The sequence below is a fragment of the Sparus aurata genome, chromosome 11 (assembly GCF_900880675.1).
Source record: "Sparus aurata chromosome 11, fSpaAur1.1, whole genome shotgun sequence".
Taxonomy (NCBI): Eukaryota; Metazoa; Chordata; class Actinopteri; order Spariformes; family Sparidae; genus Sparus; species Sparus aurata.
In genome coordinates this window covers 33,927,729-33,946,044 of record NC_044197.1, presented here as the reverse complement: position 1 = coordinate 33,946,044, position 18,316 = coordinate 33,927,729, and the positions used below count along the sequence as shown (strand labels likewise).

The 18,316-nt window shown below is 39.0% G+C and overlaps 1 protein-coding gene across 3 annotated transcripts in view; it reads right to left on the bottom strand.

Annotated features, from left to right (window-relative positions):
• The window catches only part of commd2 (COMM domain containing 2), a 28,370-nt gene extending 10,470 nt beyond the window's left edge, over window positions 1-17,900 (bottom strand). The window contains exons 1-2 of one of the 3 annotated variants that reach the window (XM_030434408.1): window positions 17,731-17,900; window positions 3,015-3,092 (exon numbers count right to left, since the gene is read on the bottom strand). In XM_030434408.1, coding sequence (XP_030290268.1) covers window positions 3,015-3,092; window positions 17,731-17,797 — 145 coding nt within the window. In that variant the 5' untranslated portion in view covers window positions 17,798-17,900. The remainder of the gene's footprint in view (window positions 1-3,014; window positions 3,093-17,730) is intronic. The other 2 variants (XM_030434406.1, XM_030434407.1) reach the window with 2 other exon arrangements.
• Window positions 17,901-18,316: the final 416 nt, after the last annotated feature.

Below are 18,316 nucleotides of genomic sequence, written 5' to 3'. Positions count from 1 at the left end.
TTCAAGATCACGCAGCCCTGCGCAGCCCTGCTCTGCTCTGCATTCGATGTCACATGACCTTCAGTTAATGTGGGAACAAGGCGGCTGCAGAGCAGTTGAGCAGTTGCTCTCCAGGTACTGCACAAGTCTAGACCCACCTTCATGACCCCAGGACTTTGCCCTATTTGGCTTTTATCTATGCTGACGAATATGACTTGTGTTTCAATGAATTTCCATATCCATATGCGCCTGTGCCGCTTTTCTACTCAAATATCACATACTTTCAGATAAGTGGCAGCCGTGTGGCCGCACCTATGGGATAGTCAACGTGAATAAACCTATATTCCTTCATGTAACAACCCTGAAAGATGTCGTCAATAAATTGCTCAGTTCTGTCAACTTGTGGTGATGATAGAGAAGTAGTTAATTGCTGTGTCCGGTGTTATCTGTACTATCCACTCTTATTAACCCTTACTGCTCACGTAACATTAACATTAAAAATAATTATCCTGAGCTATTTCTCGTGTGATGAGATGGCACAGCGGGACAAGGCATCTGATTCAGTAATTTGTTCTGATTATTATATTTCATGCATTCAGTAAAATGTATTTTATTCATTGTGAATAATGTTTCTATAAGAAAATGCATCATCTTATGTGTATATAGTTGTGCATTTTTGTTAAATGTGGTTCACAAATTCCCCTCAGCTGTGATATAATCATGCACCTAAGCACAGTAGTCATCATAATAATTAATAACTGTTGTAATTGTATTGTATTGTTATTGGGCAAGACTTACTATTTTGTACCAGATAGACCAAGTTCAAATTTATTTAATGGTGACATTACAAGGAAAACGGAACACAAGCATTTACAGTAAGTAAATGGTACAGTAACATATAGGCTATTCATCTACTCTTGATAAACCAGTTGGACCAGTAATGCGCCTCTGTGTGACCTTTTGAAGTGAAGCAATTACAAAATTTCCAAATTTGAAGTTGTTATTGTTGTTATTGTGACAAAGCTGTCACATTCTTTTGTCTCTAAATATGAACTGTCCATATGCATGTGTTATATTGAGATTGCACATAACTAATCCTGTACCAGAAAGGTTTACTATTGGATCAAGAAGGCTAACCCTTAAAATGTAACTCACAGTTGTCTACACGGCAGCAGTTCCACTGCTCTATTTCCTCAGCCTACAAATTCTCGTTGACTACTATTTCGAACATCTCAGATTGAATAATTTCCAAAGGAGATAAATATGAGAAAAAAGCCAGCAAAGTTCCCATAGCATCAGGTAGGAAAACTGATCGCCTTCATTGTTGATTTTCCTCAAACATTAATGGAATTTCAATTTCTTCCATTTCTTCGCAGACAAAGAAGGCAAACACCTCAAGCTCAGCCATGTCTCGTCACGTCTACGGGAAGTAGAGAGTGTCCGACTTCATAGCAGCGTCTGTATGCCCACCCCTGCAGTCACCAGCAGATCTCGCTGTTGCAGGAGGTCAGCTGGAGTTCAACTTGAACACGCCTAATCATGGGGTAGTGGTGCACTTCAGCCTCTTGTGGTCAAAATTTACATTATAAAAACAAACATTTAAGCCATACAATGAAAGAAAAATTTGTTTTCCTCCAGAAAAAAATGTTTTATTTTTCAGCTGGTTCCATGCACGGAAAAAAAAAGTTCTACAAATGATTCATATCGTTTTTTCAATTTCTGCAATATCATTATTTTATCCTGGAAAAACTTAGCCCTCCCGAAGTCATAAAAACACGAGAGAAAATAATTTAGATCAGACTCAGAAAATGGATGGAATAATAAAAAGTAAACCTGCCCCTAAGGGCTTCCGTAGAAATCTAGACTAGGCAGCCCAGTATCACACTGTGATGCTGTTTTACACCATATGGTTCACGACTAGTCCACAACTGCCCACAGTGTTAGCTGGTGCTGGTAGATAAGTAGTATGTACCACAGGTGGGAGTAAGTCACATACATGCAAGTCATAAGCAAGTCACAAGTCTTAACCTTCAAGTGTCAAGCAAGCCCAAAGTTACTATTGATGAAAATCAAGCAAGTAAAGTCGAGTCATGGCTATTACTTAAGCAAGTCAAGTTAAGTCATTGCTAAGGTCAAACAAGTCACAAGAAGTTAGTATGAATGTATTCTTCATATCTGTAGACACAGTAAACAGAAGAGGGTGGTTAGTCAATAATATGATGTATGTGCATAGTTGATCAATTTTAGAATTGGTTTTCAAACCCATAAATACAAGAATAAGATTAGATTAATATCAACCCTGGGACTGCAGCATACTGCATATCCTGACAGCTGAGAATATTACTCTCAGGTATTGTTCCCCTCCCCCTCTATAAAAGGAGGCTGAAAATCACATGACATGTCTGTTCTGTCCTGAAATGTGTGTTTCTCTTCTATAAATCACATTCTACATCTCAGAGGCGGAGGGATAAGCAGGTCCGTCGCAGACGTGAACGAAAAAAACAAGTGTGTCAAACTGAATGTGTGCCGGTACGGTGTCGTGTTGGGCTGTGAGCGCGTAAATGCGCACCTACATTTAAAATAATGTCTGTGCGCACTGAAGACGCTATATCTGAAACACACACATGCTTTAACCAAGACGGCGGCCAAAATCACCCAGACATGAAAAAATCTTTGAATCCAAATGTGATGATTTTCGGAGCTCCCTTCATGCTGCCTCTCCTCCCCTGATCCTGTCGGCCACAGTGCCACTCTGGCACGCTGCGCGTCTTACAGTGGCAGAGGGCAAAGTATCAAAAACGAAACTAACGTCTCAATATGCGCCAAAAAAAGAAAGAAAGAAAAGCCAAGACTTTCGAGTCATCTGTGTCAAGTCTCAAGTTATTCATGCCAAGTCAAAGTCAAGTCGAGTTTTTCATCGGTGTTAGTCAAGTAAGTCTCAAGTCCTCAAATTTGCGACTCGAGTCCGACTCGAGTCAAGTCATGTGACTCGAGTCCCCCACCTCTGGTATGTACTAAAAGGTGTAGAGTCTTACTTGCTGCTCCCTCGTAGATCTTGGGGCTGGTTCCTCTCCTCAGGAACTCCAGCGCTATGCGACCAAACTCTCCAACCACTGAAGATAAGAAACACATGGACATGTGTGTTCAATTTATTATATAAACAACATAATTTCATTAATTGAGACCTGTATGGAACATGCCCTTTATTCAGGGTTCGTACACATTTTTCAAGGTCAAATTCAAGCACTTTTCAAGCACTTTTAAGGGTCATTTTCAAACTTTTCCAGTACCTTATCGCTGGGGTAAAATACATGGACAGGAATATATATACTCATGATTATTATTTTTTATTTTTTTTTATCACAATTATGTACATTGTATTATGCTGTAAACATCTAAAATGATGTTTCATAATAGCAAAAACTTTAGAAATTAAAGGAGAACACAAAGTTTTATCCAAAAAAAGGGAAGCCACTTGGTGTTCTTCAGGCACACTTGCACCGAGACAAAGAGAGACCTGAGAACACCCTGTAATTTTCTTTTTTGACATAAACTTTTTTAAGCTGTTCGCTTATTTAAAGTTTATTAATACTGAACATGTCATCAGTCCAAATTGCATCAAATTCACCTTCTCCTCAGCTGTCCTTCTCTATTGCAACCAGGCTGCATGTGTGATGATACACACACACACACACACACACACACACACACACACACACACTGATTTTATTTCTCCTTGTACTAAGCAAACTATCCAGTCTGATCCCAATTTTGCCAAGAAACAGAGTTAAAATGTCAAGCACTTTTAAGCACTTAAACTAAAATCCAAGCACTTTTCAGACCTTGAAAATGCAACATTGAAATTCAAGCACTTTCAAGGATTTCATGCACCCGTACGAGCCCTGTTTATTTAACTTTAAGAAGATATGGATGATGTCACACAGTGACAGCCATATGCACATGCTGTGCTGTTCTCACAAATGCTTTGACTGGTTCAGCATATCACAGTTTCAAATGTCTGTGCTCCAAATCATCACTGCCTCTCTCTGTCTTTCATTCATGTGTTTCCTCTCTTCCTCAGTTTTACTATTCATCATTTATCATTTCGTGAGATTCCTACAATCCTATGTCGACACGTGCCAACTGACATGAAAGAAACATACACATGATGAAGGTCTCAGTATCGAAACGTTGCTGTCAATAAACTTATCCGTAGACAATTAACCTGCATGATCAGCTGCCACCATTCTGCCAGAGTCTGATGAGTTAGTCTTTACTTCTCTGAGAAATATTCTCACATCTGATGGAGGTCCTATCACTGATGTGATGAGAAACTTTATAGTCCGGCAGATTAGTGAGATAATCTTTCACTTTTTGATACAAGCATCAAACTTGGCACAAATATTCTTTGGGACTCACTTTTTCCAAAAAGCCTGTTAGCCACGCAAAAAATCCAATATGGCCACCAATTTCAAATATGGCCGCCACTGAAAGCCATCAGACTTGGTATTTAAATTGGATTGAGATTTGATTATCACATTTTGATGATCTTGAAAGGATCTAAGCTTTCCAACTTGGCGATAAAAAGTCCAAAAATGTGTTAAATTGTGAAGATAGACGGCAATAAATGGCAAAAATAACGCCTTTTTGTACTAATTTTCATTAGTTCAGCTAAGTAAGTGCATGTTTTCTTTACATTGTTTTTGGTATTTTTTTTGTTTGTTTGTTTTGTTACATTTGATACACTTTATATCAACAGAACATTGAAAATGAATGGGAAATGATCACTGGTTTGAACTGAACTTCACCAGGGCACACCTCCCAGGTAAAGTAAGTGAATGTTTTTGGTTTTTTTGTTTCTATTGTTTTTTTAATAGATTTTTTTATTTCAATAGAACAGTGAGGTTTGACAGAACGAAAGCTTTGGTGATATTTTGCATTGTTCCTTCTCAGTGTTTCCTCAGTGCCCCTTCCATTTGTCCAACCGGGACATGTCTAACCCGATTGGCAACTGGTTGATTGCTTGAAAGAGTGGTATGTTTGTGGCAATTATTGAATAACCATTGCTCTCAGGACTATAAGGATAATGAGTTGGAGGAGATTTCAACTCTTCCTTTATATCTGTCTGACAAAGATAACACTTTCTCTTGTCAGTTTGAGATGCAGAACTCAGTGGATTAGAAGCAGCCATTATGTGTAATAGTTAAGGATGAGGGGCTATCCTTTTACCACCTAACCATACATAATACAAAAGCACATTCAGATATTGGATACAACTAGGTTCAAATATCAAAGTGCCCTACACCTAGCCCGATCATTCATCCAGTGCCATTTAAGTCCCGCGCAATCTGTACACCATCCAGGTAATTAAAGCCCCATTACCCTTGGTTTGGCTTTCCCGCGCTGGCACATCCTGTCAATTCAGGTGCAGCTAACTATACTCATACCTGTCAACCCAACCCTTTTCCCCGGGAAATTCCATTATTTTAATCATCTGTCCCGTCGTCTTCCTGTTTACATATTTTCCCTTAAATCTCCCGTGATTCCCCTCTGGCCCTGCAGGTGGTGGTTTGAAGACCCTTCCTGCTTGTAGGAGGGGTGGAAGTGGGGGCGGTTGCTCCTCTCTCTCTCTCTCTGTGTGCCTGTGTTGCGCACGGGCTCCAGCACCTGTGGATCGGCCGCAGATGTGCCAGGAGCAGGCGCATGTCGCTGCTGTGTTGACACAAACTACGCACTGTGCTGTCGTGATGATCCGCTTTATTCATTCATTTGTTAACTCATTTGCGGCCGAGCGGCCACATCGTCAGGCAGCCGTTGTGGCATTTGCCCACATTGCCTTATGGTCAGTCCATCACTGTCTTGAACCTTTAGTGCTGCACTTTACACTTTATTCATTGTAAGGCTTATTTTATATATTTTGTTTATTTGAGAATAATTTGTTGAAGTTATTAGGCAGCACTATTCAACAGTATTCTATTTTTTATTTTATACTCATATTTTGTATAATGGTAAAATAATTACATTTTACCAAATTTATGTTTTGCATTTTGTTCCCCTACTGTACCAAAAATTAATTGAACCGAGACCTCAAAACCGAGGTACTTATCAAACCATGATTTTTGTGTATCGTTACACCCCTAGTTAGTAAATGTCTTGTACACTTTTCTAAAAATGTAAGGGGTCATGGCCCATGAGGCGGGCAGTCCCACCACCCACAGATGATTGGCAGAGAATTTCCCTTATTTTAAAATCCCAATGTTGACAGGTATGACTATACTACAACTAACTAAACTACTAGTTGGTGTATATAAAAGGGCTAATTAGATAGCATTTGGGGCACTAAGCTATACTTGCTATGACTACAGTCAGTAGACTACAACTACGGTAAGTACTCTACTCAGCTGACACTGAACTTCATGCTGAGTCTCACAGCAATGATGCCACCAGTGTGCCCTGGTTGTGCTTTGACATCACTCTCTTATGGCGTGGGCACACCAACAAGATTATTAGCCATTGGCACAATAAACTTAATTGGCAATGACACTGGCCATTTCTGATTTGTTGTCTGAGGTGTATTATGGTGTTCTGAGATGCATACGAGTAGACATGATGGATTGTAATGGAATAACTTTGCTAGCAACCATGCTAACTAATCAATTACGTGCAACGTTATGGCTAGCGAACTAACATCAAATAGATTAAAGCCTGATCTTTGAGTTGATCCAAACTCACAAACAGCATTCTGGTATGTGATGAATGTATCGCACTTCCTTTTCAGCTCACTACATGTGCTGCAATATCTAAATATTCAACATTTAACCAAGTGTCCCAAATTTGACTAGTCAGAGCTATATTTTCCACTAGCTAGAGCTAGCTAGGAATAAGATGGATAAGCGCTGTGTGTATGGAGACTTATTATGATTCATGTAAACGTAGAACCATTGGTGGTTGTTCAGGTGTGTAAAAAACACTTTTTTGATCCCACTCTGGGAGACAGGAGCTGACTGATAAGTCCGACTGCCTTTTCTGACGACGGTTGGAAGTCAGATATGTGTGTCAAGGCCTATAAGAAGACATTTTCAACATTTTGAGATTGATGAAAACATTCTGATGTGGATCAAAACAATTTGCATAATTGAAACTTCATGCGTGTTAAAATTTGACAGAAACCTGCGAATTTGAGTCAAAAAATGGCCACCATCTTGAAGTCTAGCCTTGAAATATATATTTTTTTATTTGCATCACTGGATTTGTCTACTCAAAACACATACAACTCTATGCCTAGATCATTTAAATATGCCCAACCATTACCATTCTACAATAAAAAAGGGTTTTGGTACATTTTATGTGGTGGCCATCTTGAAAAATGACCACCATGTTGGATTTTCAGGTGGCGAACGGGCTTTTCTGAAAAAGGAGGGTCTAGGCTTTATTCATGCCAAATGTAGTGCTTGTTTGGCAAAGTGAACGACTGTCCTGGAATTTGGACTTAATCTGCCGGACTATTACTCAAATTGAAGAAGAGATCAATACACAAAGAATTCAGGTAAGAACAACGTATACAGACCTAATTTTTCAACCAAATAAATACACAAAAGGAACATCAACAGAGGTATTAAAAAATAAACTAGAAAATTGCATTTCCTGCGAAAATACAGTGTGAATGCTGAAGGCTGAAGCGAAATCTGCTGAACATACTGCCGAAAATGCATAAAACTACAGGTTGAATGGTCGGGAATTTGCAGAAAAAGCAGAATTTTCCAATAGCTGGTAAGGCAGAAAGGCTTAAAAGCAATAGGTTTAATGGGCTAACAAAGTTCAACATTTTGATAGCTGAAGAGTTTCTCTAGCTGAATATGAAGTTGAATTTTTAAAGGAGTTGAAAAGGCAGAAAGATGAATATCTAAAAAGGCTAAAAAGCTGTAGAGTAAGAGGGCTGAACAGTTTCTCTAGCTGAACATGAAGTTGTATGTTTAAAGGAGTTGAAAAGGCAGAAACATGAATATCGAAAAAGGCTAAAAAGCTGTAGAGTAAAGGGCTGAAAGAGCTTAAAAGGTGAAAGAAGGCAAAAAAGGTGAAAAGTTAAAGGCTGACGAGGACCAAAAAAGTTTAAAAAGGTGAAAAAGGATGAAAAGCTGTAGAGTAAAAGGGCTGGAAGAGGTTAAAAAGGTGAAAACATATGAAAAGCTGTAAAGTAAGAGGGCTGAAAGAGGTTAAAAAGGTGAAAACATATGAAAAGCTGTAGAGTAAGAGGGCTGGGAGAGGTTCAAAAGGTGAAAACATGAAAAGCTGTAGCGTAAGAGGGCTGGAAAAGGTTAAAAAGGTGAAAAGAATATGAAAATCTGTAGATTAAGAGGTCTGGAAGAGGTTAAAAAGGTGAAAAGAATATGGAAATCTGTAGAGTAGGAGGGCTGGAAGAGGTTAAAATGGTGATAACATCTGAAAAGCTGTAGAGTAAGAGGGCTGGGAGAGGTTCAAAAGGTGAAAACATGAAAAGCTGTAGAGTAAGAGGGCTGGAAGAGGTTAAAAAGGTGAAAAGAATATGAAAATCTGTAGATTAAGAGGGCTGGAAGAGGTTAAAATGGTGATAACATCTGAAAAGCTGTAGAGTAAGAGGGCTGGAAGAGGTTAAAAAGGTGAAAAAAGGATGAAGAGGTAAAAAAGTTTAAGGGTGAAAGAGCTCAAATAGGTGAGAAAAGGATGAAAAGGTAAAAAGATGTAGAGTAAGAGGGTTGGAAGAGGTTAAAGGAGTCATCACCTGGTTTTTTACATATCCAGTCCCTCTTGGATCGCTTTGGATCAATTCTTAAAATTTATTAGAAAAAAAATAATAAAAAAAAATCAAACATAGAGCTTGTTCTGACACTTTTTCATACCGCGACTTTCTCATGCGAGATTATGCGCGGGGTTTTGACCGGTCCGGATGTGCATTGTATTAATATGTAATGAGGCGCGCGTTGATTGGCCGCAGGAAGGACAGAGCCGGAATGGGGGGCGAGCCTGCATGCACACACAGACTCCAAAACATAAACAGCCCCCTGTCATGGCGCACACACTAAATGACGAACCTTACGGAATTCAGGCATTTATGTACGAGCCAGAGTCGGAAACCGAACGGGAGAGTGAAGAGGCAGAGACGGTGGAAGAGACACGTTTACAGCAGGATGTCTCTGAATGGTAAATTCTTTTTTTTTCCGTCTTACTTTTCACATTCATGTTTTACATGTAAGACCTGAGTTTTAATGCTGGCGGTGATGATGTATGGCTTGAAAATGACAGAGAAATAAGCAGATTCGGCATGCTCACTCTGGCTGAGGACGGCTGTGAGCCGATGCATATGCAAGTAGCCTCCTGTGGTAACGTCACCACAGGAGCAGAGTCAAAATCTCGTGCTTTAGGAACGCGCACTACTGTGCGCTATTCCTCTTCGGAAAAAGAGCCAAAGCGAAAAAAATAAGCCACTTTCAAACTCCAGCTTTTCAGGCAAGTTGCAACAGAGGTCCAACACCAATATGCATGATTTAACGAGAGAAATTGCGATTTCCGGGTGATGACTCCTTTAAAAAGGTGAAAAGAATATGAAAATCTGTAGATTAAGAGGGCTGGAAGAGGTTAAAAAGGTGAAAAAAGGATGAAAAGGTAAAAAAGTTTAAGGGTGAAAGAGCTCAAATAGGTGAGAAAAGGATGAAAAGGTAAAAAGATGTAGAGTAAGAGGGTTGGAAGAGGTTAAAGAGCTGAAAAGAATATGAAAATCTGTAGATTAAGAGGGCTGGAAGAGGTTAAAAAGGTGAAAAGAATATGAAAATCTGTAGAGTAAGAGGGCTGGAAGAGGTTAAAAAGGTGAAAAAAGGATGAAAATGTAAAAAAGTCAAAGAGCGAAAGAGCTTAAATAGCAGAAAAAAGAATGAAAGGGATGAAAAGCTGTTGGGTAAGAGGGCTGGAGGAGGTTCAAACGGTGAAAACATGAAAAGCTGTGGAGCAAGAGGGCTGGAAGAGGTTAAAAAGGTGAAAAATATGAACAGTTGTAGAGTAAGAGGGCTGGAAGAGATTAAAATGGTGATAACATATGAAAAGCTGTAGAGTAAGATGGCTGGAAGAGGTTAGAAAGGTGAAAAAAGGATGAAAAGGTAAAAAGATGTAGAGTAAGAGGGTTGGAAGAGGTTAAAAAGGTGAAAAGAATATGAAAATCTGTAGATTAACAGGGCTGGAAGAGGTTAAAAAGGTGAAGAAAGGATGAAAAGGTAAAAAAGTTTAAGGGTGAAAGACCTCAAATAGGTGAGAAAAGGATGAAAAGGTAAAAAGATGTAGAGTAAATGTAGGTGTAAAAGGAATGAAAGGGATGAAAAGCTGTTGGGTAAGAGGGCTGGAGGACGTTAAAAAGGTGAAAAAACTATGAAAAGTTCTAGAGGAGGGGGCAGGAAGATGTTAAAATGATGAAAGAAAGCAAAAAAGGTGAAAAGTTAAAGGCTGACGAGTACCGAAAAAGGTGAAAAAGGATGAAAAGCTGTAGAGTTAGAGGGCTGGAAGAGGTTAAAAAGGTGCAAACATATGAAAGGCTGTAGAGTAAGAGGGCTGGAAGAGGTTAAAATGGTAATAAAATATGAAAAGCTGTAGAGTAAGAGGGCTGGAAGAGGTTAAAAAGGTGAATAAAGGATGACAAGCAGTAGAGTAAGAGGCCTGGAACAGGTTAAAATGGTGAAAACATATGAACAGTTGTAGAGTAAGAGGGCGGAATGAGCTTAAAAAAGGTGAAACAAAGACTGAAAAGGCCGAAAAGTTGTAGAGTGAGAGGGCAGAAAGAGGTTAAAAAGGTGAAAAAAGGCTGACAGGTGAGAAGTTAAAGGCAGAAAGAGCTTCAAATGGCTGCAGACCTGCTGCAGCACGAGCAGAAACAAAGACGAAAATGTCCCCATAAGGAATGAATGGGAAAATGCCTGCCAAACTCCTCCGATTTTGGGGAAAACTGTTATAGTTATCGGCAAAACATGCTACATGTTGAGTTACAGGAGACATTGCTGAACGCACCCATGTCATTTACATTTCTGTAGAGTGCATAATGAGGGCACAGGAGCGAGAGACAAAACATGTCCCGTCTGCGATCCTCCAGAAATTTGGGCTCAAAATTAACATTGCGGCTTATGGGGAAGATTCAGGAGTGCTTGTCGCACTCGGGCTTCTAAATCCAAAACCGTAAGTGCTACAGCTGAAATGAGACCATCAGCTGAAACCCAACAAGATTTCCTACATTTATATGCATATATTGTCTATATCAAGTACAAGATGTGGGATCCAAATCAAGCTGAAGCAAAAAAAAATCCCGTTTCCGGAGCTGCTCCTCACTCTGGGGTGCGGCAGTTGATGATGTCAGACACTCTAGCTCACGCAATACACACCCATTATAAACTCAGAAGACGGGCTTAAAATCCTTAAAACTAAAACTGCGACCATTTCAAAACGGTACAAGATTTTTAAAAACTGAATACAAGGTCAATAGTTCAAGGTTTTGTGATTCATTTAAAGTTTGAATGGTGTTTCTCGCTCAACGTATGAGGAACAAGAAGAGGTTGAAAGTCGATGAGTTTTGAAGAGGATTTGAAGCTTTTCCAATTTGAAATGTTACATTTTTTTTGAAAAAGCTGAATAGCTGAAAAAGTTGAAAAGTTGAAAAGCTGAACATTTAATGTGTGAATGGTTTCAATAGCTGAAGGTATGCTGAAGTTATAGCAGAATGAAATTTGAAAAAATCCCCATAAGGATGAATGGGGAAAATTTTGCATTAAAAGCTGAATATTTCCAAAAGTATAATAGTTAGAAAAGCCAAAAGTAATAGCCATCATGTCCTTAAAGAGCTGAACATTTTGATATTTGAATGGTTTGAATCGGTCAAAGTTTGAAGGAGTTGAAAAGTGCCAAAAAACGTACGGAAGAATAATAATAAACTCCAGAAGAACAATAGTGTGAATGCTTGCAGCATACACACTAATAAGTTTAATGGGCTAACAAAGTTCAACATTTTGATAACTGAACAGATTCTCTAGCTGAATATAAAGTTGAATTTTTAAAAGAGTTGAATAGGCAGAAAGATGAATATCTAAAAAGGCTAAAAAGCTGTAGAGTTAGAGGGCTGGAAGAGCTTAAAGGCGTGAATAAAGGCTGAAAAGGCTAAAAAGCTGTACAGAAAGAGGGCTGAAAGAGCTTAAAGAGGTGAAAAAAGGTTGAAAAGGAGAAAAGTTTAAGGCAGAAAAAGCTTAAAATGGCTGCACACATGGTGTAACAGGAGCAGAGCCAAAAATGTAAATGTCCCCATTAGAATGATTGGGAAAATGCCTCCCAAACACCTGGGATTTTTTTTTTTGGAATGGTGTCTGTAGCTAAAAAGAAAGATGACTATTTTAAAAAGTTGAAGAGGCAGAAACGCTTAGGTGGGCTAAAAGAGTTAATAAAGTTTAACATTTTCATAGCTAAACATGAAGCGGAATGTTTGAATGAGTTGAAAAGGCAGACAGAAGAATATTTTAAAAAGCTGACAGGGCAGAAAAACTTAAGGGGGCTAAAAGAGTTGAAAAAGTTACATATCTTAATTGCTGAACATTAAGTTGAATGTTTGAAGGAGCTGAAAATACAGAAAAATGAATGTCTGAAAAGGCTAAAAAGCTGTAGAGTAAGATGGCTGAAAGAGCTTAAAAAGGTGAAAGAAGGCAAAAAAGGTGAAAAGTTAAAGGCTGACGAGGACCCAAAAAGTTTAAAAATGTGAAAAAGGATGAAAAGCTGTAGCGTAAGAGGGCTGGAAGAGGTTAAAATGGTGATAACATATGAAAAGCTGTAGAGTAAGAGGGCTGGAAGAGGTTAAAAAGGTGAAAAAAGGATGAAAAGGCAAAACAGTTCAAGGGTGAAAGAGCTCAAATGGGTGAGAAAAGGATGAAAAGGTAAAAAGATGTAGAGTAAGAGGGTTGGAAGAGGTTAAAAAGGTGAAAAGAATATGAAAATCTGTAGATTAAGAGGGCTGGGAGAGGTTAAAAAGGTGAATAAAGGATGAAAAGCTGTCGAGTACGAGGGCTGGAAGAGGTTAAAAAGGTGGAAACATGAAAGGCTGTAGAGTAAGAGGGCTGGAAGAGGTTAAAAAGGTGAAAACATATGAAAAGCTGTGGAGTAAGAGGGCTGGAAGAGGTTAAAAAGGTGAAAAAATATGAACAGTTGTAGAGTAAGAGGGCTGGTACAGGTTAAAGTGTTGAAAAAAAGGCTAAAAGTTGAAAAGTTAAAGGCTGAAAGAGCTTCAAAAGGTGAGTAAAGGATGAAAAGCTGTACAGTCAGAGGGGTGGAAGAGGTTAAAATGGTGAAAAGAGGATGAGAAGATGTAGAGTAAGAGTGCCGAAAAAGCTTAAGAAGGTGTAAAAAGATGAAGTAAGATGGCCGAAAAAGAATAAAAAAAGGTGAAGAAGGATGAAAAGCTGGAGAGGGCTGGAAGAGGTTAAAATTCTGAAAAAAGGCTAAAAAGGATGACAAGCACTAGAGTAAGAGGGCTGGAAGAGGTTAAAGAGCTGAAAAAAGGATGTAAAAGTAAAAAAGTCAAGGGGTGAAAGAGCTCAAATAGGTGAAAAAAGGATGAAAATGTAAAAAGATGTAGAGTAAGAGGGCTGGAAGAGGTTAAAAAGGTGAAAACATATGAAAAGCTGTAGAGTAAGAGGGCTGGAAGAGATTAAAAGGTGAAAACATATGAAAAGCTGTAGAGTAAGGGGGCTGGAAGAGGTTAAAGAGTTGAAAAAAGGATGAAAAGGTAAGAAAGTTTAAGGGCGAAAGAGCTCAAATAGGTGAAAAAAGGATGAAAAGGTACAAAGATGTAGAGTAAGAGTGCTGGAAGAGCTTAAAATGGCCGCACATACCCTGGAAAAGGAGCAACCATGGAGCAAGCCAACAAGATTTTCTAGATTTCTATCTATATATTGCCTATGTCAAGTGAAAGATGTGGAATCCAGATCCAGCTGAAGAGAATTCTTTCTCCACATTTTCCAGCTGCTCTACACTGTCGCGATGATGTCACGCACTGTGGCTCACGCAATACACACTCATTCTTCAGATACACACGCTGAAAAATACAGAGAGACAGATCAAAGTGTCCCCATAAGGATGAATAGGAGAAGCCCTCCCAAACTCCTGCGATTTCTGAAAAAAACGTAATGGTAATCGCTGAATAATGTGTATGTTGAGTGACAGGAGACCTTGCTGAACACGTTGATGTTATTTTCATTTCAGTCGAGTGAGAAATGAGGGCACATCAGCGAGAGACAAATCAGGCACCGTCTGCTCTCGGCCAGAAATCTGGGCTCAAAATTAACATTGCGGCTTATGGACCACGGTTTTGAGTTTGTGTCGCTCCCGTGCTTCTTAATCCAAAACTGTAAGTCCCACATCTGAAATGAGGCAACCAGCTGACACCCAACAAGTTTTCCTACATTTCTATCCAAATATTTTCTATGTCAAGTAAAAGATTTGGGACCAAAATCAAGCTGAAGAGAATTTTCTTTCCTATCTTCAAAAGCCTCTCCCCACTCTGGCGATGATGTCACCCACTCTAGCTGACGCAATACACACCCATTATAAAATCAGACGAGGAGCTAAAAGTTCCTGAAACTAAAACTGCGATATTTTCAAAACCGTACTAAATTTTAAAAAACTGAATACATCGTTAATAGTTCAAGGTCTTGAGACCGGTTTAAAGTTTGAATGGTGTCTCTCGCTCAATGTATGAGGAACAAGATGAGGTTGAAATTCGATGAATTTTGAAGAGGATTTGAAGCTTTTCCCATTTGATTCAATGTTAAATTTTTTGGGGAAAAAGCTGAATTATTGAAAAAGTTGAAAAGTTGAAAAGTTGAAAAGCATAAGGTTGAAAGAGCTGAACGAGCTGAATATTTTAAAAGTTGAATGGTTTCAATAGCTGAACATATGCTGAAGTTATAGCAGAATGAAATTTGAAAAAATCCCCATAAGGATGAATGGGGTAAATTTGGCAGAAAAAGCTGAATATTTCCAAAAGTATAAAAGATAGAAAAGCCAAAAGTAATAGCCATCATGTCCTAAACAAGCTGAACATTTTGATAGTTGAACGGTTTCAATCGGTCAAAATTTGTAGGAGGAGATAGGTGCCAAAAAACGTACGGAAGAAGAATAAAATACTAGAAAAATGTGTATTTCCTGCGAAAATACAGTGTGAATGCTGCAGGCTGAAGCGAGATCTGCTGAACAACCTGCCGAAAATGCATAAAACTCTAAGAAAGTTGAAAGAAAGGCGAGAAGCTGTAGATTGAGAGGGCAGGGAGATGTTAAAATGGTGAAAGAAGGCTAAAAAGGTGAAAAGTTATAGGATGAAAGAGCTTAAATAGGTGAAAAGGGAATGAAAGGGATGAAAAGCTGTAGGGTAAGAGGGCTGGAGGAGGTTAAAAAGGTGAAAAAATATGAAAAGCTGTGGAGTAAGGAGGCTGGAAGATGTCAAAAAGTTGAAAAAACATGAACAGTTGTAGAGTAAGAGGGCTGGAACAGGCTAAAATGTTGAATAACAGCCAAGGGGTGAAAAGTTAAAGGCTGAAGGAGCTTCAAAAGGTGAGAAAATAATGAAAAGCTGTACTGTCAGAGGGCTGGAAGAGGTTAAAATGGTGAAAAAAGGATGAGAAGATGTAGAGTAAGAGGGCCGAAAAAGCTCAAAAAGGTTTAAAAGGATGAAGTAAGAGGGCCGAAAAAGCATAAAAAAGGTGAAAAAATATGAAAAGCTGTGGAGTAAGAGGGCTGGAAGAGGTTTAAACGGTGAAAAAAGGCTAAAAAGGATGACAAGCAGTAGAGTAAGAGGGTTGGCAGAGGTTAAAAATGTGAAAACGTATGAACAGCTGTAGAGTAAGAGGGCTGGAAGAGGTTAAAGAGTTGAAAAAGTATGAAAATGTAAAAAAGTCAAAGGGTGAAAAAGCTCAAATAGGTGAAACAAGGATGAAAAGGTAGAAAGATGCAGAGTAAGAGTGCTGGAAGAGGTTAAAATGGCTGTACATACGTATAGGAGGAGCAAACATGAAGCAAGACAACAAGATTTCCTACATTTTGTATGTATACATTGTCTATGTGAAGTAAAAGATATAAGATCCAAATCCAGCTGAAGAGAATTCTTTGTCCAGATTTTCCAGCTGCTCTACACTGTAGCGATGATGTCACACACGCTGGCTCCCGCAATACAAACTCATTCTTTAGATACACACGCTGGAGAAATACAGAGACAAAGATCAACATCTCCCCATAAGGATGAATAGGCGAAGCCCTCCCAAACCCCTGCGATTTCTGAAAAAACCGTAATGGTAATCGCCATATAATGTGTATGTTGAGTGACAGGAGACCTTGCTGAACACGTTGATGTTATTTTCATTTCAGTCGAGTGAGAAATGAGGGCACATCAGCGAGAGACAAATCAGGTATCGTCTGCTCTCGGCCAGAAATCTGGGCTCAAAATTAACATTGCGGCTTATGGACCAAGGTTTTGGGTTCGTGTCGCTCCCGGGCTTCTAAATCCAAAACTGTAAGTCCCACATCTGAAATGGGGCAACCAGCTGACACCCAACAAGTTTTCCTACATTTCTATCCATATATTGTGTATGTCAGGTAAAAGGTGTGGGATCAAAATCAAGCTGAAGACAGTTTTGGCTCCCATTCTTAAGGCTCCCCACTCTGGCGATGATGTCACCCACTCTAACCGACGCAATACACACCCATTATAAAATCAGAAGACGGGCTCAAAATCCTTAAAACTAAAACTGCGATATTTTCAAAACAGTACTAAAGTTTTAAAAACTGAATACATCGCCAATAGTTCAAGGTCTTGAGACCGTTTTAAAGTTTGAATGGTGTCTCTCGCTCAATGTATGAGGGAGAAGATGAGGCTGAAAGTCGATGAGTTTTGAAGAGGATTTGAAGCTTTTCCCATCTGCTGCAATGTTAAATTTGTTTTGGAAAAAGCTGAATTATTGAAAAAGTTGAAAAGTTGAAAAGTTGAAAAGCATAAGCTTGAAAGAGCTGAACGAGCTGAACATTTGAATGTTTGAATGGTTTGAATAGCTGAACGTATGCTGAAGTTATAGCAGAATGAAATTTGAAAAAATCCCCATAAGAGTGAATGGGCAAAATTTTGCAGAAAAAACTGAATATTTCCAAAAGTATAAAAGGTAGAAATGAGAAAAATAGACCCGATCATGTCCTAAACAAGCTGAACATTTTGATATTTGAATGGTTTGAATCGGTCAAGATTTGTAGGAGGAGATAGGTGCCAAAAAACGTACGGAATCTTGAATAATAAGAACTTTAATAAATTCCAGAAGAACAATAGTGTCAATGCTTGCAGCATTCACACTAATAAACCAGAAGAACAATAGTGTCAATGCTGAGTCAGCATTCACACTAAATATGATAGAACAAACAGTACATAAAGGTTTCAGGATTCATGTTCAGAGGTGTATTAACGAGTTGTTATCGAGCGGAGGGTTTCGGGCTGTCACAACTCGTGACGCGCACGAGTAGCTTCATATTCTCCTGTTGGTCAGACAGACAGATGTAGTCAAATGATGTCTGGTAGAACATCCTCAGCGATTAAATCATATCTACTCATGTCGTATTCACAATCAGCTGACAAGCACACACTAAGAGAAGAAGCAGCTTCTCGGTGAGAGCAGCCAACACGTCGTCATGCTCCGAGTCGTGAGTCAGCGCAGAGCGTTTATTTACCTGCGGTGTCAACCTTCGGCAGGAAGGCGAGGTGTTCTTTATGGTCTTCAGACAAAACCAGCAGCATCCTGAACTGTGTCGTCCTGTCGATGGCCTCACAACAGTTTAACCTTCTTCTTCTTCTTCTTCTTCTTCTTCTTCTTCTTCTTCTTCTTCTTCTTCTTCTTCTTCTTCTTCTTCTTCTTCTTTATTTTATGGCGGTTGGCATCCAGTTTATTAGTGCATTACCGCCACCTTCTGCTCCGGAGTGTGGGTCAAACAATAGACTTACAATCTAATTCCCGTCAAAAACAAAACAAAACAAAACAAAACAAAACACAACAAAACAAATAAATACTTAAATAAAACACACACACCCTAACCTATATCCAAGTCAGTCACCCTACCACCCTATTCCTGTTTATCCATCATATCCTACTAGTGCAGTACCCGTAAGAAAAGTGTATTCCTATAAAAAAAAGTGGGAGGTTAAGGAGCTTTTTCATGGATGGCCAAATGAGGCTTTGTTTTAAGGTGGGACGTCAGGGATATTTAGGTTTGTTGTGAAATCCGATATTCCAGGGTATAATTGGCTGTTTTTGACTAT